The sequence below is a fragment of the Chrysoperla carnea genome, chromosome 4 (genome assembly GCF_905475395.1).
Source record: "Chrysoperla carnea chromosome 4, inChrCarn1.1, whole genome shotgun sequence".
NCBI lineage: Eukaryota > Metazoa > Arthropoda > Insecta > Neuroptera > Chrysopidae > Chrysoperla > Chrysoperla carnea.
Genome location: NC_058340.1, coordinates 33,483,653 through 33,506,277, shown reverse-complemented (window position 1 = coordinate 33,506,277; position 22,625 = coordinate 33,483,653). Strand labels below are relative to the sequence as shown.

General features: G+C 29.7%; 3 protein-coding genes and 1 long non-coding RNA gene across 4 annotated transcripts; 3 read left to right on the top strand and 1 right to left on the bottom strand.

Annotated features, from left to right (window-relative positions):
- The first annotated feature begins 2,540 nt into the window (after positions 1–2,540).
- LOC123298687 (PH domain-containing protein DDB_G0287875) lies at positions 2,541–11,724 on the top strand. Its single transcript, XM_044880780.1, has 6 exons — positions 2,541–2,640; positions 2,825–2,885; positions 8,081–8,539; positions 9,835–10,298; positions 10,359–11,446; positions 11,492–11,724. Exons 1-6 carry the CDS (start codon positions 2,541–2,543, stop codon positions 11,696–11,698), a joined length of 2,379 nt encoding a protein of 792 aa, XP_044736715.1. The 3' UTR covers positions 11,699–11,724.
- A 94-nt stretch (positions 11,725–11,818) lies between these two features.
- LOC123298982 lies at positions 11,819–13,460 on the top strand. The gene is made up of 3 exons (XM_044881085.1): positions 11,819–12,205; positions 12,818–12,972; positions 13,055–13,460. The coding sequence occupies exons 1-3, from the start codon at positions 11,847–11,849 to the stop codon at positions 13,357–13,359; spliced, it is 819 nt and encodes a 272-aa protein (XP_044737020.1). The 5' UTR covers positions 11,819–11,846; the 3' UTR covers positions 13,360–13,460.
- Positions 13,382–17,261, bottom strand: LOC123298686 (zinc finger protein 271-like). Its single transcript, XM_044880779.1, has 6 exons — positions 17,055–17,261; positions 16,425–16,652; positions 16,055–16,322; positions 15,679–15,901; positions 15,183–15,327; positions 13,382–13,390 (listed from the first exon to the last, which is right to left on the bottom strand). The coding sequence occupies exons 1-6, from the start codon at positions 17,259–17,261 to the stop codon at positions 13,382–13,384; spliced, it is 1,080 nt and encodes a 359-aa protein (XP_044736714.1).
- A 592-nt stretch (positions 17,262–17,853) lies between these two features.
- LOC123298984 lies at positions 17,854–18,359 on the top strand. The gene is made up of 2 exons (XR_006535294.1): positions 17,854–17,922; positions 18,144–18,359. It is a non-coding gene; the product is annotated as an uncharacterized LOC123298984 (long non-coding RNA).
- The last annotated feature ends 4,266 nt before the right edge of the window (positions 18,360–22,625 follow it).

Genomic DNA, 22,625 nt, shown 5'->3' with positions numbered 1-22,625 from the left:
TTTTCACGAAACTACGAATTGTATAATATTGTTTTTTGTAATAAAAATTTATTTTTGATGCTGCAGAGATAATATAATATAAACAGATTTAACTTAAAATCACTTGGAGGAAGTTTTAATAAAAATTTCTTAAATCATTCCTTTTCATTCCAGAGTTTACTACTATTTAACTTAATAAATTAATTTTCTGAGACTATTCTGAAACATCAAAATCAATATAGGTATTACTTTTATTACGTATGTTTATGTTTGCATGTTTAAATAGATCTAACTTAAAATTAGTTTGATACATTTTAATGAAATTTAAAAAGGACTCCTATACATTCCAAAAATGTTATAAGCTACATTTTCTATATTGCTTGATTTACCACAAAAAAGGGGGATGTCGAATTTATACATTGGATGGTTTGTCGAATAAAACCAATATCAAAGTGCGAAAACGGGCAATTTTTGAATACATGGACCTTTCGTCAATCGAGATATCCTCTACCCCAAAAAACATATTTCCACCTACTCGTTCGTTACGACTTCTTCGCATTCTTAAAAAGCATTATAAATAAGAGCTACAACTAAAATTTCGAAAACTTACAAATTTTTATGTTTTTAATAGTAATGAGCCAGACCAAAATCTCGTCTTGCATTATTTTTTTAGTACTGGTCTCAGTTTTGGTATTGCAAAAATATGTCTTGGTCTTGAAGAGTTAGGCCTTGGTCTTGCAAAAATTAACTCGGTCTTTGTCTTGATCAATCGAGTCTTGTTTTTGATCTTGCATCATCCATGTTTTGAACTTAAATTTCTATTGAGTTTTATCGTATTATTTTTAAATTTTTGGAGTCTTATTTTTAAGATAATTGGGCTCATTAGAACCATTATAAGATAATTGGTAAAAGTTGTTTGGTAAAAGTTGTTTGCGCAAATAGATCTTTTTCTTGCAGACTTATGTCTTGGTCTTGCAGAGTTGGCTCTTCGTCTTGATTTTGATTCATATAGGGTCTTGGTATTTGTCTTGTCAAAGTGATACTCTATTGTTGAAAATTACTCTTGATGTTGAAAAATTTACAAGAACGAGACTAATTTTGGTCATTATTAGTTTTTAAGACTATTTTAGGTATAATTTTTCCTGATCTAAAATAAATGTTACGTCCACAAGAAAACTATCCCATACACATGACGATATACACTGCTCAATCAGTAAGTATGGTGATTTGAATAGAATTAATCATCTACATCTTAATATCCAATTTATACGGAACGATATAATAAAGTTCCTATATATCACAAAATAACAATACCTTTTTGTGTAAATTTAAAATTTTTTGAAACATGCAACTTGAAACATAATGACGATTAGCATGACACTTTTGTCAACGATTGGCGTGTTTTTCGACTAGAGGAAGATCGTGCGCATAGTGACAATTTTTCAATTTTATGACACCTGAGTCATCGATGCACAATGAAGGGTTTGTTAGATAGTTTAAAAATAAAAATTTTATTTGAGTCCCAAGTCTAGAAAAGAAAACTTCATACCTCTTCTTTGGTATAGAAATTACAATGGGTCATTTTTAAATAAACAATGATCGTTATGATCCGTGACTATTATGGATTAAGAGCCAGGCCAAAAAAAATTCGTTGAATTTACTAAAGCTGAAAATTTGAGGATTGGTTAAAGTAGTTGTGTACACATACATCTTACGGTTAGTTTAGCGAACGATAGAACAGGGGTCAGATATATGGTATCGAAACGGTGCAGTTTTACGTGGTACTAAAATGAATTTACTAAAGCTGAAAATTGTTATACAGATTGTATATTGCATTTAAATAACAGTTATGGTTGTCAGTCAGTTAGGTATTAGAACAGGGCTTGTCAGTCAGCCCTTATTTATGAACAATAAATAAATAAGATTCATTTATGATTTCCATCGTATTTAAATGAATTTATTAAAGTTTAAAATTGTTATACAGCTTGTATATTGCTGTATAACAATTTTCAGCTTTAATAAATTCATTTAAATACCACGGAAATCATAAATGAATCTAATGTATTTATTGTTCATAAATAAGGGCTGAGTGACCAGCCCTGTTCTAACGTTGAACTGAATGACAATCATAACTGTTATTTATATGCAACATACAATCTGTATAACAATTTTCAGCTTTAGTGAATTAATTTTAGTACCACTGCACTATTTCGATAGCATATATCTGACCCCATGTTATATCGTTCCCTTGACTGACCACAGTATGTGTGTGTACACAACTACTATAACCAATCCTCAAATAATCAGCTTTAGTAAATTCAACGAATTTTTTTTGGCCTGGCTCTTCCAATATTATATTACATTTACAGAAAAATACAACGAATAAAAAAATAAATAATAAATGTGCATATAAAAGTAAAAAAGTTATAATTTCAATATATAATGTATTCATTTAATGAACAATTATTAAATTTCTTCAACAATTATCATCATCCCGATTAAAATCGTTGGCGATATGTTCGTTGACCTATCACTATATACCATTGTTGTAATCATATGCAATGAATGATAATATTAATAATAATATATCGTTAAATGTGGTTGGGGGTAAACCCCGTTCGTTAGTTGAACAGAAACGTCTTCAGTGGGCTCGTGAACGAGGTATATTCTTCATTATTTTATTATTATTTTTTATATGTAAACATTCATACAATTAAACTTTATCATACATGTGTTTGTAATTAGTTTAATTAGTTTTTGTGTACTTAGATGTGTGTTAGTTTGTGTGTGTATGTATATATGTGAGAAAAGTTTTTTGAAACTGTTTTTTCTTTTCGTTTTGTAGACGAAATGGCTAATTTATGTGCGCCATGGGGCAAAAATGGATATGAACGCTATCCAATGAAGTAAGTTTTCTGGATTACAAATTTTGGATTTAATTTTTTTTTTTTAAAGATTTTTCGTAATCTTGTATATAATTATTTGTTTTTTGAATTTTTTTATTAATTAGTCGCTGCTTACCCAGTTTTTTTTTTACCTTTAATATTCCAATAAAATTATTTTTAATACTTTGATATTACCAAAAGTGATGGTTCATTATTAATTAGTTTAATTTATTTTTATAATTTTGAAATTAAATTGGCAAAATTGTAAATTGTAACGCAATCAAATATGTAGGTATAATTTTTGCACTGGAATTTTAAATATTTTTAACTTCCCAGTAGGTATAGAAAGTTATTGTAATGAGTCCGATTTTCGAAATCTAAATTTTCAAGATACCTTTACGTTTCATAGTCAGGACAAATGATCCTAAAAGAATTTCATAATATTCAGTCGAGTCATTTCGATTCGTTCGAGTTTTTTTAAAAATATTTTCCTGATCAACATCGCGCGAACAAAAAATGACATCGACTTTGTTGACGAATCGATCGAAGCGTATTAACGGCAATATGATTCGAAAAGAATTACATGATAGTCTGTCGAGATATTTTTTAAAATTTTTTTGTGGCCGATATCGCGGGAACAAAAAATGACTTAGTTGAGATGTCGATCGATGCGTATTATCGGTATCGATGTATAAGTTTTGTATATATAAGATTTAACTGAAAATTCACAGTTTCCGATGAAAAAATCTATACGGCTATCAAATAAACACCAAAATTAATGAGAAAAATAGGGCTCTAAAGAGCGTAAGAGTTTTTATAAAAGGAGGATGCCTTTTAGGGTTCTTTAGGACAAACTTTAGATTCTCCTTTTGCAGGTAGTTATGAATTTTTGATTTCCAAGAAAACACTTCAAGTTTTAGAGTATATTTACATTTTCAAGTACATTTCTTTATCATTAAAATGAGAGCTTATAATAAAGTCCAAAAGGACAAAAGATATCAAGGTTACTTGTCTGAAAATGAAACAAAATATATCGCTTTTTAACACGCTTATATTAGCTTGGTATGTATTATGTAACGGAATCTTTGAACGTGATTTTCACCTACTTTAAAACGTGGAATTAAATTGAAACTTTGCACACTTATCAAGGACTGATAACGATACAATAATTTAATAAGTTTGACCAATTATCCTGACCAAGATCTTCAAGATTAATAATTTTTCCCATATTTGAATACACGGTAGAAAAGGCTTTTGTAGATAGCTGAATTAAAAATCAGATAATGAATAATAGTTTATTTTTATTTACAGTAATTGCAATCCTAGTGTCCCAAACTTTTAAACGATAAAATGATTTTTTTCTTAAACACGCTATTTTTATTTTATTTTTTTTGAAATTATAGAATTTATTTTGTACTTTTTAGTTCAGTAAGTTACACAATCGTGTTTTTTAGTCTTTTTTATACTATTATTTATTGTCGTTTAGTATAGTTGTTTTATATTTCACAGCGCTTCCACCAAAATTGCCATGGTATACCTACACATATTCGAGTAGACTATCTTATATTCGAATACCATTTTATTAGACCTAATTTTGAAATTAAATTAGAAATAAAGCGATAACGTAATTGTATAATTTTAGAAGTCTTACTACATTTTTTGATAGAAACTATATATGAATCATTAATATAGTAATTTCGATTTGAATAGTAATATATATTATAATAGATATTAGTAATAGTGGTGTAGGTATGTATAAATGTTTCATGTTATTCTATGCGTAATAAATAAGTAGAATAATAAATTATAAATTTGCATGTTACAATCATTCTATGTTGTACTAAATGTTACCTATATTGACAATAATTTACCTATTTTTCATTTCATTTTAATACCCTTCTTTTGCTTAAAAAAATTTTTTTTGATTAATATTTAATTTTTTTTTTAAATAGTTTTAAAAAAAATTTTCAAACATAATTTTAAGTACATATTTTATTTATTGAGATTTAAAAAAATTTAATTATGGATATTGTCAGTAATATCTCCAGAATTAAATGATTTTCGTGATGTTTTTCAAGGTAACATTTAAACCATGTTTATACTAAAAGTAAAGAAATTGCACAAAATATTATAGTTGCATGTTTGAGGAAAATATTTCCAGCAATAATGCTTCAAAAAATGATTAAAAAATCCATAACTTTAGTCATATTTCCAAAACTAGAAACTTACTAGTTTAAATAATGAAAAATAAATAATACGCTTCCTAATAGAAATTCGTCTGAAAAATCGATTACAAAAGTTAAGCGTTCAAATTAATAAAAAGTAGAAAATTTCATTTATACTGACCTAATCACGACAGTTTATCAGTTGTTTTTTTTATTAATAAATTATTAATCGATAAAAATTTTCTATAAGTTTCTAAAAAACGAAAACATTTGATGAAATATTTCAAAAGTTCTGAAATTCTATAACCGCGTTTATTTAAGTTTATATAGTCTCCCTGGGTATGTAGACGCATCAAGTATTTCAAAATATTTGAAAATCCATAGCCTCTATTATTTTAGCTTCGAGGGCTTAAATATACTTTCCTTAAGTAAACGAATAGTTCTAGATTTATTGATGTAATTTTGGAATCTCTTACGCATTAAGTTATGTATTTTTTTTAGCTTGCCTCAACTCTAGAAAGACTTTTTAGAAGGTGATCTGCTATTAAACTTTAATCTTCGTTTGAAAATACGCAGAATTCTTTGAAAAAATAGAAAGAAACGAAAAAATTACACAGAAGCCTGGACTCGAATCCGAGTTCTCTAGATATCCGATCTAGCACGTAATAAACTTCGTCGCTCTGTTCTATGTGAGTGACAAAAATTATCTGTAACGTCTTCGTGCTTTATTCTACTTTAAAGTCATAAATACTCTTTTCCCCTTCCCCCTAAACTATTTTTAGTATCTAAAATATGCTGATTCCTTAAATATCGAAAAAATATAATTATAGAGGAAGCGTTGAGAATATTCATTGCAATGACTGCTACGTATGTTCAACATACTAATCTGCTCTTCCACTATATGAAGAAAAAAGCTGGTTATCCTTATATATTTGAACAAATTTTCATGCAACTTAATTAAAAACCACCCCGATTTGATGGCCAGCTTTTGAAATAAAATAACCTCATTGAGTTCGATCTATCCGTTTGGAACATAATGTAAATGTATGCTTCTTGATTTGGGAGAAATTGTATCCTGCTAGTGTCACAAGCAGGTCCCCGTAACTAGGGCGTGACAAAGAAGGCAACCGCCACCGGCGCAACAAAAATTGAGGCATAAAACAAAAAGTATGTTTTATACGTAAAACAAAAAGTTAGTAAAGATTATTGTAAAAAGGGGTCATTAATTTAAAATATTATAAATATTATAATCTGGTGATATAGCAAAATTAAATTTTTTGAATTCTGATGACGTCATGAAGTTAAAAAATTCGATTTTTTTGATAATACAGGCAAATATGATCCGATCTTATTGAAATTTTTTTTTGAAACCCACTAATTTTTTGTCATTCTTTCAGCTGTGATGTCAGTTTTTCGCTAGCTATAAATTCGCTTAACTCCGGGACCAGGCCCACACATTCTTGAAACCTAATAGAGCTAGGTAAATTTTGATCATAAATTTGAAAAGTATGACCCAAATTTAGTACAATTACAGCTAGTACATTAGCTACAGCCCATCCCGATATATGTATCTTCGTTACGGCCCTGGCCACAGACACCATAATGGTTAAAGGTTTCAATCAATAACTTCCCTCTTTTTTTTATCAAGTATAAAGCGATAATTAAGAATGAATATTTTATCTATCGACATCCACATACATTTATGAATGTTAGAAACAATTTTCTCTCGACGTCAACAAATTAAGTATATAAGAAATTTATTATTTAAGAATTTTTATTGCATGACATATGTTAAAATATTATGGAATATATTTATTTTATTAGGGTTAAAATACCCTTTATTTATAAATATGAATTAAAAATCTGAATTATAACAAAGGTAATATCCTTGACGTGTAAGGTGTAACCTACTTTTATAATTTATTCCAAAATTATTTTAATCATATTCTGTTGTAAATAAAAATAGGCTATTTTTGTTTTTAAGTCATTAGTATTATACTCTTTGTAAACCATATCGTTAGCCATTTATATTATATGAAGTAAGTTCTTATGTAGAAAACAAAGAGAGATTGTGTATGTGTATACATAAACCCAGTTGGTCAGACTCATCACTTGAAATTGTACACATACAATACCAACCACACACAGTAACACATAACCATGACAAACCATAACTCACGGTACACATTCCTTCTTTGTTTTATACATAAAACTCTTCTTACTTCATATATTTTATATGGCTAATGAGATACCTTACAATCGGTACTTATAGTTTGAAGAATGTAGAGCTACTTAAAATACAACTTTTTTCATGTTCCAAATTTCGTAATTTTTTACTACACTAGTCGTTAACCGCCTATTTTGCTGGAAAAGTTCACTTTATATTTAACAAAAATTTAAATAAAAAATACTTGTTAAATTAAAGCTGAAGCTATTGAAGAGTATATTGATTACAGATGAAGGCGGCGCTCATTTTAAAATATCAAGGATTTTTCGAAGCGCCTCAAGGTTTTACAAATATTATTGTATGAGTGATTCATAGAAATAATTTTTTGTTTGTATGTTTGGCCCGCACAAACATACAAACATTCTCAAGTTAAATAAAAGCTTGTAAAAACAAGTAAAATTTACAAACTTTTAAAAACCATCAACAAAATACTTAAAAATTGTAAAAAGCATTATGTTTTAATATGAAAAAGGGTTGTATGTTCGGAACTTACAAATTTTCAACATTCTATCTAGGGTTGTAGAAATGAGCATAGCCTTTAAAACGTCCAAAAATGCGGTTTTACTATGTGAAATTCTCCTGACCAAGTAGCCTTTGTATCATCCACTCTCGATCAAGTCACTTTTGTGCCATCAAGTTACCCGTTTAGGATCTATGTTGCCTCAGACTGAAACATAGATACACATGCTAAAATTTTAACACTTCTTTTTCTGTGCCGGGGATTAAAACACACAGATAAACTTAAAATTCCTTTTTTGTTGTGTCAGAGGCTAAAATTGCAATTACCCATTATTAATTATAAATTCATTTTTGAATATTTACAGAGGATCATATCCAGGTGACTATTATTACCAACGTAGCTCATTACCTCCATTAAACAAATCCGCTAATCATAAACAAGAAATCTACAATTCAGACAATCAGGGTGGTGAAACATCTGGTTATGCAAGTGATTGTGCACCACATGGTACTTCAGATGTATGGTCTAGACGTAGATCATCTGGAGTGCTATGGTCACGTGATGCAGTCAGGGCAGTATCACCTACAGACTCAGTATCAACAACAACTGGTGAACGATTACGTTGGGGTGATCGAGGTGTTGGTGTTGGTCACCTATGGGAACCACATGAGGTTGATCAAAGACCTTCCATAATGCCTGGGGATGGTTCACCGCCTGGTTGGCTACAACGTGGCTTAAAGAATGATACAACAGAAGTTATGCTTATAAATAGTCATCAAAGTGAGAAAGAAAGTAGCGAAGATACTGAAAGTATTGGTACCAGGTAATTAATTTTAATTTATTTGCATGATTATATTTTTCAATTGAATTCATTAAATAGTTAGAGCGTGGACGTATGATAATATTTCTTGGAATAATTACATACTTAATTGAAAAAAAATATGCGACAAGAAAGTCGAGCTATTGTAACTGGATAACAAGCTTTGCGAACACTCATTTGCAACACTAGTTCTTATCTAAGAAAATTATCTGATGAATTCAATTCTTTCGTTCTACTACATTCTTGAAATCCGACTCAATGGAACATCAATTAGAACTGTAGGAAACTGCATATTATTAGTAAAATTTTTGGACACTTTGATAAAATTACAAACATAGAGAATGGGCTAAGAAATATCCTCAAGGAATTGTCCACTCCAGTGGCCAATACCTGTCTCTTTTCTGTGCAAAGCATATAGAGAACGATTAACTGACCGTCTTATATAGTGTGTCGCATTTAAGATAGTAAAACAGGGTGATGAGTCCCATTTTATAAGACACATAACCGAAATCTCAGCCTGTACTACAAATTGACAAACAGGATTGATTCTGAACATTTTGTAGTAATTTTAAGTGTAGACCAAAATAATGAAAAAGGCGAAAAACAAATTCGCATTTTAAGTCTTAATTATTGAAATGCAAGTTTACTTTTGGAAAAAAGGCACCGAAAGACTTTCCATCTTGATTTCTGGGTAAGGCCGGTTGGTGTAGGTCTACTACCATCAAGAAAAATCACAATAGTGCTCTCAGTATCTACTCTAGAATTTTACTCGGTCAACTTGCTCCCAAGTAGTATCTATCAAGCTAAGGGTAATTTCAAACTTACAATGAATCTAGAGAATCGAATTATTGACCTTAATTTTCAGAAATCTGACGAAAAAATATGGTAGGAAATAGAAGAATACGGTAGTTGCCTGATATCGAATTTGCCATATTCCGCATAAAAATGTAAAACTAGACTTGATACAATGACAAAATTTGAAATTGAAATTAATATTGATAAAAAAAACGAAGAATTTATAAGCATTCAAAGATTATTGCCAATCTCCTTTTAGCAATAATGAGTTGTATATGTATCCCTATGGTGATATCGGACAATGACGTCACTAACCTATATCTTCCTCTTTGTTTAATTAGAAATTTTAAACGTTCATATAGTGCGTACTTCTATTTTGTCGCTCTCCATTTTTCTACTAAAACAAAATTTCAAAATTGTTAATTTATTATAAATTAATTGTTTTTCTTCTAACGTTCCTCGAGTTTTTTACAATAAAAAGAAAACTATTACAATTTTTACAGATCATACCTTCGAGGTCAAAATATTCCATTAGATGCATCAGTAATTGCCGAACGTGAACAAAAACGACAACGAGCAATTTTGCATCAACAAGCAATCTGTCAACAACTTGAAGAACGTGAAAAACAGAAACGTGAGGAAAAAGAACGAAAACGTAAAGAGGAACGTTTAGAAGAAGAACGAATTAAACGTGAACAAGAACAAGAAAGACAAAGATTAATGAAAGAACAGCAGATGGTACAAGAACGTATTGAACGTGAACGAAAACGCCAAGAATTAATGAAACAAGCTTTACAAGATGCAGAAAGATCAGCTCAAATTGATAAACAGAAAAAGAAGTACGCAAAAATGTATGGGTTTGAAGAGAATAGTAATCAATCAATTTTAGACAACAAATTATCTCCGACACCATCTTCAAGGATACATGATTATCCTGACATAGTTCCACCAATAGCACAAGAACAACGTAAGTATTATTACACCAAAATTTTAATGATTGGTCTTTATAAATCAATTTATTTTTTAGATAAATTAAACAATGATGAGGCTGAAATGCATCATAAACCAAACCCAGAAAGTCCTCGTTTGAAAAATAGCCCTCGTCATTCCCCGCATAAAATTGCAGACCAAACACAAAAATTTCAACCATACATTGATTCGTCTTCCGAAGCTAATCAAACTCCATTCAAAGCCCATTCTCGACCATATGTCGATTCATCTTCTGAAACAAATCAAACGCCATTCAAAACTCGGACATTTGTAGATTCATCTTCTGAAACAAATCAAATGCCATTCAATACTCGGACATTTGTAGATTCAGCCTCTGAAACAAATCAAACACCTTTTAAGCATCCGGATGTTTTAAATCATGCCGATGGATTAGCCTTAGTATTACAATCAACGCCATATTCAACACTTGACACCGGCAGTCTATCAAGTCTTCAATTTGCCTTGCTAATGACACCACAACATTCGGCTAATGGAACTTTACCACCGCAAATTCCTGTTGCAATTCCATTGAGTGCAAGAAGTAATTCGGTTGCAACAAATACGCTTAATTTAACTGAAAATCGAATTTTAACCCCAACAAAATACCGTCAACAATCAAGTAATAGTCGCGATGCAAGTACTCAAACCGAAAAAATTGAATTTGGAACGGAAGTAAGACAAAAAGAATATAAATATGGGAGTCTTGATCGTCAAACTGTGAATAGAAGTCGTCGAGAGAGGCGTTTACGATCAGAAGAACGTTCGGCGGCATCCGATCGTCCAAAATGGGGTGTAAATAAACCTCCAACACAATACCTAACACAAAGTGAAAAAGATCCAGTTTATCAACGAAGAAAATTGCAAAAGAAGATGCATGAATTAAAACTTAACGATGATAAAAACAATAACGATTCTAGTGAAGATAGTCGATCCCCAAGTCCCGTTAGTAACAGTAATAATAAAAAAACCATGTCCCGTAGGAATGAAAAAATGTTACTCCATAATTTAAACGTATATCAAACAGAAATCATCCCAATCGAGGCTGATTCTCGAGGACGCCTATATGTGGGGCAATCCTCACAAAGTGGAAGTCGACGACAATCGATTAGTGAGAAATTTTTTATAGCAAAACAAAATCGAAATAAAAGTTCTGATTATGAAAATAAAAATTATTCGTCACGAAAACATCGATTAAATAAACAAAATGAAACGAAACGTTTGAGTACAGATGAAAATTCATCTACATATTGGCAGAGTGCAGAAATTCTGAGTCAATTGTCGAATTTAAAAAATAATTTATTACAAAAACAAAAAACATGGGAAACCAGCTCATCACCAAGAAGTGATCCATTAGATATTGACACAGACGTTATATAAACTTTTTTGGACGTAATTTTTTACCATAATTTTTTTTCTACAAGCTTCTTTAATCCATAAAACGTTATTGCATTGTTATAGCAAAATAAACAAAATATATAATTCTATTAAAAAGTTCACATTTCTCTATTAGGTTTAAATAAAAATCATGGCTAAATTAGATGACCTTTTCGATAAGAAAAAAGAGGTTGCACCTATATTAGACCTGTCCAAAGCCACAGTAAACAGCAAAGAAGAATTGCGAAAATTATTAGACAAAGTTCCTGAGTTCAAAATAAGACCAGAAAAAGTACGAGCTGAGGAATTGAAAATTCGTGATAAAGATTTTTCATTTAAAATGACGAAAAAAGAAGCACGAGCTCTGCGTCAACCGTATACAATGGTAGATCCGGTTCCAGCTGAAATGAGAGTTTTGAAATTAGAGGACTTAATTTCAGTTCCTATTGAATGGAAAATGTTGACAAACATACGACCAAAATCTAAACTTGAAGAAGAATATTTTTCTCGGTAAGTTGAATTTTAATGTTTCAGATCAAAATTATTAAACACTATCACTCATTATATCGAATTTAACGTATTTTTCAAAATGTGTTGTAAAAATTTCAAAATGTCTTTACCTTGAATCTTTCGTTTACCTTGAATCTTGAAGACGGGCTACTACAATTTACTGTAAAACTCGAAGTATTGTCAAGGCAATCGAAAATTCAAGACTATTTGTAAAATAATAAAAAGTTCAATGTTTTCCATGGTGGGCGGCGTAACACTTTCCTTTTATGAAAACTGTTACGATCGTTAAATAATCCTTTCCCCCCTACCGTTTATGATGTGCGTTTCACAGCCGTACGTTTACCATAGGCAATTTTATTTCATTTTTTGCAACAATTTTTTTGGACTTAATACAAAATTCAAAAGTCACTTTTGGACATAATTTATGGAATCTACCTGTTTTAAGCAAAATTTCTTTTATAAAAGAATACAATTTTTGGTCGAAAATCAAATTTGAAAAATGTTTTCCGTTTTTTTTGGAATCTACTATGCTTTAAACGAATTTTAAACTAAAGGTTGCATTTTTCAATCTTGTTGATAAATTTATTTATAACAAAAAATTGTTTGCTTTAGTTTGATTGAGCTTGGAAAATCAGAAATCAAAACAATAAATAGAGAGAAACGCGAAGCTATGATGACAACAACAATTCGTAAAACTAAAAATAAAGCTGGTATCATAGAAACACGAGCAATTTCATGTAATGAATGCGGGGATGAATTTTGTACTGGTATTCGCTCAAAATTAAATCTTTATTAAAAAATTACACCACATAAAAATTATTAATTTGGTCAAATAAATTTTCTTTTAAGGTAAAACATGTGGTAACTTTGTGTACGATTGTTACCTACGTGTAAGTGTACCAACGGCAACCGCTGCTGGAGGAGCATCTACATCGGGAGCAGCTGCAGCTTCAACATCAAAATCCACCGGTGGTGTAAAATCGCGGAAAACGATTAGAAGTCGAAAGAAAAAGAAATCGAAGGGCAAGAGCTCAAGATCAAAAAGTCCAAAGAAAACAAAAACAAAATCTTCACGTTCAAAAAGTGAAGGTCGTAAACCAACTACCACTCAGCACCGAAAATCTCGCCACGTTAGTGGCTCAAAAAGTGAATAATAACTTGATTATTAAAACTTGTTTATAAACACTTTAAATACAATTAACCTTTAGATTTTAGTAACATTTTAGAAACGAGAGTTAGTTTATAGTTTCATAGTTTGTAGCACTTAAAATTTTTTTATTGTTTATATTACCAAATCTCGAAATTGAAAAAAATTAATAAATAATAGAAAACATTAATCATTATTTACTTTCCTATATTAACATATTCAAATTTCTTCCAAAATGGCAAAACTAAATATATATAAGAGGACTTCGAGGCCTGTCAATAATTCACATATTGTGGTTCCTATGGTTTTATTCGTTGCGCGTGTAGTCATGCCAATAAAACTCACGCACGGTGCGAATAGTTAGAGAGATGTACATATGATTTACTGATGGCCATGACAACCGTCTGCTGAGCCTTAAATATGATAGTAGGTAATGTTCCAAGTCTCCCTGTAAGGTTTCTCGAATTTCTATGTGTCATATTCACCCCCCCCCCCCCCTGCTGCCAAAAAAATCCCTGACCACTTGTTTTTTTGCCAGACATATTTTCCTGATCCTTTTGACATCCTCAACACAACCAAACAAGTTTTACACAGTTTCCAAAACCATTCGGTTTTTTTTTCAGGTTTTTTGGCATAATTCGGGAATGGGACGACTTGTTGAGCTCAAACTTTGCAGGATGACTGTTCAGAATCACATCTAGTGAATTATCAAACATGCAGACAGTCTCAGAACCATCACTTAGTGGCAGTTTTTCAAATCTCCCCCTGGGGGGGGGGGTGGTTAATATGACACATAAAAATTCGAGGAACCTTACAGGGCGACTGGGAACATTACCTACTATCATATTTAAGGCTCAGCAGACGGTTATCATGACCATCAGTAAATCATATGTACATCTCTCTATTAAGCCTCTATGTTATATATAATCTCTTTGATTAAAATCGATGATTCGGATTCATCCATATCACAGAATTATAAAATATAAACTACTAGTAATTTATTAGGGATCTTAGATCATCATTACTAGATAGGTCCATCGTTTGTTTACCATGTATGTACATTTTTGCTTCACGGAAACGATTAACAAAGGCAACAGCACAATATTCAAACAACTGACAGAGAAGCACAATACCAGAGCATGGCATTCAATGCGCATGATCGTATTGACGAAAGTCAACAGCCTTAAAGACCCACATTCAAAAGAAACAGTGTATAACAATAAAAATTTTAATTTATTTTCAATTTTATTACATTTTTCAACAAATAATGCACATTAATAACGCTGTATTCGATATATGTCGACAAATTGGCTAATTGGAATCCACTTGACACCATTAAATTTATTTGAGGAAAATCGCTAATTTCCATAGATACTTGCCGTTGGTGATCGTGTAATGATGTAATTTAAGTTTTTCATAAATTCAACCATATTTTGGCATAAAAACAAAATTAGTCAACTAAATCAGTGTTAAATCCAGTACCGAGATAAGGGTAGTTCAAGGCAGCTGCCCTGCGCTAGATACGTCCTGACCACTACCAATATGATGAATTTGTTTGTGAGCAATCAAAGTGCTTTTAAAAACAAAAGTTGCAAAACAAATATCACAAATATTATGAATTCGTTTATGTTCAATTAAACTGTTTCTAAAAACAAATTCTTGGTTACAAACATCGCATAAATGTGTGTGTCGTTTATGTTGAAATAAATATCGTTTATCAGCAAATTTTTTATTGCAAACATTACACGCAAAAGGTTTTTCCTTTTCCCCGTTATGCAGTCGTTGATGTTGAATCAAGCTATTTTTCTGGTCAAATTTTATGTTGCAAACATCACAGGAATATAGATTTTTATCATATTCATTTGTTTCTGCATCATGAACTGTTTTATGCTCAATTAAACTACTTTCCTGGTCAAATTTTTCGTTACAAACATCACAAGAATATGGTTTTTCCCCATTATGATCAACTAAACTGCTTTGTTCAACAAGTTTTACATTAGAAACATCGCTAGAATATTGTGTTTTCCCGTTGTGCGTTAGTTTATGATTAAGTAAACTAACTTTCCAAGTAAATGTCTTTTGACAAATTTTACACGTAAACGGTTTCCTTCCGCTATGAATTCGTTTATGCTGAATTAATGTGCTTTGATTATTAAATTTAATATTGCAAGCATCACAAGAATATAGTTTTTCATCATTTTTATTTGTTCTTGTAGTATGAAGTTTTTTATGTCTTATCAAACGCTTTTGTGAGTCAAATTTAAGATTGCAAAAATCACATGAAAACGGAACGAACCCTGTACAGTTATTATGAATCAAAATCGACTTATCCTCAACTAAATTGCTTTGTTTATCAAATTTTTCGTCATTAAATGTTTTAGTTTCATCTTCAACAATATGTTCCGAATGAAATTGTTCTGTTTTAAAGTTTTCATCACTAATACATGGTATAATGTTTTTCTCTTGAAAAGAACAATTTGTTTCTGAAGTTTCGGAGTTTTCTTTTAATACTAAAGTATTAGCAACAGTAAATGAAAAATTATCTTCATCTTTAATTAACAATTCTGAATGTAATTTTTCAATTTTAATATTTTCATCTTTAATATACGGTACATTTTCATCGTGACAAATGTTTAATACAGAATCGAGGGGAGGGCAATTCAAGTCAGTTTCCCTCCCCTCGATGTGTTCATGATCACTACCAATATGATGCATCCGTTTATGAGCAATCAAAGTGCTTTTAAAAACAAATGTTGCATCACAAATATCACAAATATTATGGATCCGTTTATGTTCAATTAAACTATTTTTAAAAACAAATTCTTTATCACAAACATCGCATAAATGTGTGTGTTGTTTATGTTGAAGTAATAACCATTTATAAGCAAATGGTTTATTGCAAACATTACACGTATGACGTTTTTCCTTTTCTCCGCTGTGAAGTCGTTGATGTGCAATCAAACTATTTTCCTGGTCAAATTTTGTGTTGCAAATATCGCAGGAATATAGTTTTTCATCATATTCATTTTTTTCTCTATCATGAATTCTTTTATGCTCGATTAAACTACTTACCTGGTCAAATTTATCGTTACAAACATCACAAAAATATGATTTTTCTGCATTATGAATTCGTTTGTGTTCAACTGAACTGATTTGCTCAACGGGTTTTACGTTACAACTAGAATATTGTGTTTTTCCATTGTGCGTTAGTTTATGATGAAGTAAACTAACTTCCCAAGCAAATGTCTTTTCACAAACATCACACGTAAAAGGTTTCCTTCCGCTATGAATTCGTTTATGCTGAAATAATGTGCTTTGATTATTAAATTTAATATTGCAAACATCACAAGAATATAGTTTTTCATCATTTTTATTTTTTCTTATAGTATGAAGTTTTTTATGTCTATTCAAACGCTTTTGTGAGTCAAATTTGAGATTGCAAACATCACATGAATACGGAATGAATTCTGTATAATTATTATGGATCCGCTCATGTTCAACTAAACTGTCATGCTTAGCAAAGCCAAATTTTGTATCAGTTTTGGTTTCATTTTCAACAATAACTTCTGAATGAAATTGTTCAAGGCAGGTTTTGATATTTTTATCACTAATACATGATAAATTGTTTTCATCTTGAAAAGAATAATTTATTTCTTCAGTTCCAAAGTTTTCTTTTAATACTAAAGTATTAGCGTCGATTACTGAAAAATTGTGTTCATCTTTAATTAACAATTCTGAATGTAATTTTTCAATTTTAATGTTTTCATCTTTTATATACTGTAAATTTTCATCATGACACCAATAATTTATTTGTTCAGTTTTAACGTTTTCATCCTTAACTATTACTGAATTTTCCACATCGTCTGGAAGTTTTTTCTCTTTCATTATACCTTTTTCTAATTTTGACATATTTTTTGTTATTGACATGGAGATTAGAGAGAAGGAGAACGATCGCTGTAGGAAATATTGTCCCAGAAATACGGACAAAATAAGTTAGGCGCTGCGATCGCTAAGTTGTCTCAATAAAAGCAGGCTTTTGTTAAATTTGTACATTATGCAACTAACTTCATCTACTTATACTCACAAACAGCTAACTTCGCAGATACTACTTACCGACGAATTTTCAGGGACCTGTAGGGCGATTCACAAACATTCATATCTATCGTTTTCGTGGTAATTATCACAAAAAGCGGTACTTATCGTCAAATGCGATTCACAAACATTTTTTACCGACGGTGGCGGTGTGATACTTATCGTCTCTAGGCGTTAACTTAACAACAAATTTTATTCTCGTGGTAAGTATGTAACGTCTCTGACGCTTGCGCAATGACAAGATTTTAAGTAAACAAATGTCAAATATGAATACAAAATAAATGTTATAACCATACTAATTGATTTTATTTATTTATTTATTTTTTTCTATTAAAATTGCAAAGTGCATAATAAAATTTCTCAAATTTAAATATTTAATTTAATTAATATTAAAAAATACTTGAATTAATTAGTTTAGCATAAGGTCTTTATTTATTTCTGTGCTGTGTGGTGTTCTTATTTGATAGTTAGATTTTAGGTAAGTAATTTTCTTTCGTTATATTCTATTCGTATTCTTAAAATGATATTATTTCAGTAACAATGTATATTGTTATCTCAGAATTTCTTAAATTACAAAAAAATTTCTTAAAGTTATTTCAAGCATTGTTTATAAAAAATGATATTTGCAGACTAATTGTTTTATTTAAAAAAGTTTTGATATTTAAAGTTTCTTTGATATAAATTTTTTGATCTTTATAGCAATGGCTTACACAGAAGCTGCAGCGGACCTCCTCGATTTCCATAATAAGAGTCAGGGTACATTTTAATTGATAATGACGAAGATGATGGTATAATATAACAACCCTCATGATGTGGCAGTGTCAGTTCAAAATCGTTTGATTATGGGAGAGATGTAGGATGCATCATATTTATAATATTTTTTAATACATATAATAAATATTCATATTTTTCCAACTATTGTTTTTTTTTTAATCAACCCACAACCAATTAGATTACCTCTGTTTTGATAATTATAGAATACTTACAGATACATCGAGCTAAAAACTCAAATTGCCCTTAATGTTAAAAGTTTTCGGATGTTTAAGTTTAACTCGTGGTTAATAAATTATATTTCATTTTCAAAATATCACAGACGATTATGTCTTAATCTAATTGATAGATATAAATAATCGATTCGTAAAATTAGGTTTTTGAAATGACGATGATAATACCGGTATTTAGGTTACAACTAAATTAAAAAAATTCATTTTATTTCAAAACTTTATTAATAAAAATATTTACATTTCAATATATATTAATTCAACATTATTGTTTATCTAATTCTTTTCTAAATTATTTCTTCCTCGATGTATAGGTGAAAATTATGTTCTTTTTTCTAATTAATTTCAAAACTTAACTAAAACGTATAAAACAAAACACACATACGCACAAAAACACGAAATTAAATGATTATTAAAAATAAAAATAGTATATTTTAAAAATTATCATTATTATTATTTTTATATTAGGTTTTTGACATTTAGTTGAAAATAAATGTGAATGTAGTTCTTATTATTTTTTTAGTAATTTTTGTTGGTTTGTAACAAAAAGTAACTAACTTTTATTTAATAATTTCTTAATACATATAGAAGTCTGTGAATAAAGTCGATAAGAAATTTAACGTTTTTTTCACTAACATAGAGTGTTTGTGAATCACTAAGGCGTTAGTGCAAACGTCAAAAAATGATAAGTATCATTTTTGTGGTAATTATCACGAATGTTTGTGAATCGCGCTACTGGCGCGCTAATGCTTTAGCGATCGTTCTCCTTCTTTCTAACCTCCATGGTTATTGATCTCACAGCATGTTATATTATTCACATCTCTATGGTTATATTATTTCTATGGCTCACAGATTTGAGTGGCGAGTAATGAGTGAGTACATAAAAGTATGACAACTATTCAAGTAGTATTACCAGAAAAAAATAATGGTAACTTCAGCTTGATACGAACTGGGGTACTCTGTAACCAAAGTCAGGCATGCTGCAATAGTCTATTTGTTAATTGGTTTGATTGAATTGCATTTTTTGGGATTTCTTTACCCCATATATACTAAAAAAAGAGACATTAAATAATTGTAATTTCTTAATATTTTTTGATGACTCCCAAAAAATGAGATGATTTGGATAAAAATCATTTTCTAAAGTAATCAAAAGTCATTAAAAATCCCACTTCCTAAATTTCCCTGACTATTTCTTCTGTGCAAACTAATTTTGACCATGATAGAATGTAGACTCGAGCGGAACTTGAAAGACGGGTTTTCCATTTTTTAAATTATTAGTTTTGTAAACTAATTTCTAACCATCTATTGTTAGTAAAAGGCTCCTACAATATTATACCGTCATCAACGGAGGTGACTAGCGTTTACTTTAATTTGACATTTAAGATTATGAATATGCTTACATAATTTAAAACATTGTAGATATACTCGTACACGCATCGAAAGAGTAACGTTTGTCAAATATTTTTCATTTATTCTCTCGAAAATAGACGACGTATTTTCTCATGAAAAAGCTCGCTTCAGAAAAATACTTTTAAGGAAATTAAAGAACAAAATACAGATACATTCAAAATATCGCCATATACCTTTATTTTAATATATTTCATATCATTTATACAGTAGGTATTTTAATGTTTATTATTTTAATATTTACACACGCAAACTTATGAACTACATTTTCTGTTGATACATTTTCCGAGAAAAAAAAAATACACTATTTATTTTCAAATTATGAGAAACACATATTTATCAAAAATCTCTCATCAAATCAAAACCAAAACCTTAAAAAAAAATAAACCACTAAATTTATTAAAAATTATTTAAAAAAATCTGTGCAATAATATTACAATCATTTACTCCTTGACTAAAGCGGTGTTATACTAAAAAAAAACTCAATTTCCACAAACTGAATTAATCGGCAATGAAAGCAATTTGAAAACTTATTAAGATATAAAACTTATAACAAAACAAAGACTTCAAAGTTTTAGTCACCTTTTACAATTAGCCTTATTTCGAAATTAGACTTACTTTTCCATATTAATATTAGTTTGTCATATACACGCTTGTAATCTGGTAGTCATAACAAATTAAATTTTTTGAATTAAATATTGCTCTTTGTTTATTTTCGAATCATATCTTTTTTCTTAAAGATTACTAACAAATTCCATTAATAGGCCTTTTCATCATGTCATAAGCGCAAGTGCAGAGTTTATTTTTTCGTACTGACAGCAATAAGTAGGACTAAGGTAGAAGATATTTGTTATTCATTTTATCACATTGGTTATAAATCATTTAGTACGAAACAAATGTGAATCGTGATTTGAAAATGAAAAGCCCTATTATCGAAGTTTAAAATTAAAAGAAGACATCAGAATTTATAGATATTAACGTTGAATTCTCTAGACTTCTTATTCTCAGGGGCGGCCTTTACAAAATTTAACGATGGTGTCAGTTTTCATTGTAACACCACGTCTTTCGATATAGAACGACTTATTCGTATTTTATCATATACAAAGAAATTTAAACAACCAAAGAAGTTATCAAATTCTAATAAACTTGGAAAATTTGTTGCGTTTTCAGTTTTTCTCTATAAATAGTATTGTTTGATGTGAATGCACCACTCATACTACCCTGGAGCCGCCACTGCGTGTACACTAAATGAAATAAACTAAAATTAACATAAATTTGTGCTAATTTAGTTAAACAATAATAATTATTGAAAATATCTTCAAATCTTAACAATAATGAATCTAATCAGCCTCAAAATAGTTTTTTTAATATCGTGAATATCATAATTCATCACGCACAAAAATCTTCATATGCACACATTAATTTTATACACCACATAAATTATAAAAAAAAAAAATCGGTTTTTTCCTGTATATGATCTCAAAACATTTAAAAAATTTATTTTACTACGTACAAAATATAGAAAATAAATTAAGCTCGACTTTTTTATTCAAAATAAAATGTGTCAAAATTCGATTGAAATATGATTTATTAAAAAATATTTTCAATTCGCCTTCGGGTGACAGGTTGTTCTGAAGGAGGGCACAGGGGAGCCCTTTGTCTAGGTGCTAGGGACCCATTTGCGACATCGCTGTTATATATATGATTAATTAATGCTTAGTAAGGGTGTTTTTTTTTAAATTAATAAAAAGATCTTAATCATATTTCAATTTACTCTTCAATTTCTGTAAATATATAGCCCTGAGATATTTTTTAGTGATTACCATTATCAGCCGTGTTTAGATTATGAGAATTGAGCAATAAATTTAATTTGATCAGTTCAAATAGAGTTATCTCGCCATATTAGCTTAATATAGTGCTAATCATTCATTAAATCCCTTCAACGATATACCTGTTTTAAATGGTGTAACGAATCGCCGTTACAGTCACGTTCTTATACTCACATCAAAAAAATTATGGAGTGTAAAAGTGTAAATGAGTATCCTCTCTTATGGCTGTTTGACTAAAAGTGTCCACATAATAGCATTAAATAAAGTGGCTAGGATAGCGTTTGTGTAGTAAAAGGGTGTTTGATATGAACTTCTCTATCCTTATATAATGACTTGTTTAGTTCTCTATCCTACCCTTATTAATTTAAGCACATCTTTTGAAATGTACACTTTTGCTACAGCAGCGCCATCCTTATTTAATGCTTTACGACGGACACTTTTTTTTATACAAAGATGATTCTCCTTTACACTTCTACACCCCATAAACAAAATTAGAAATTCATAATTTTGATGGCAATATGTGAGTATTAATTACATTACATAAAAAAACGCAAATTCATACAAAGCGTTTTCATCAAAATGATAAATTATTCATTTTGGTGTGAATAAAGAAACGCAACTACTTGTGTTTTATCTAACATTACCAAATACTAGGGTTTTATTATTTAAAATTTTTGTAATTTATAATTATAAAAATTTTAATATTCCAATTTAATGGAAAACATTTTTAAAATAACTTTCTTACCCTCAGTAATGTGTATCCAGGAGGAAAATTTAAGGTAACGTATAATTAAATCAATCTTTGATATGTCACAAAATATTCCAGCTCTTACTTAATCTAAACACAACCATTAAATCGTTTATATATTTAAGTAATCATATTAAGTTTATTCTTTTTTAAATTTGAATAAACTCATTAGTACAGAGAAACCAAAAATATGATG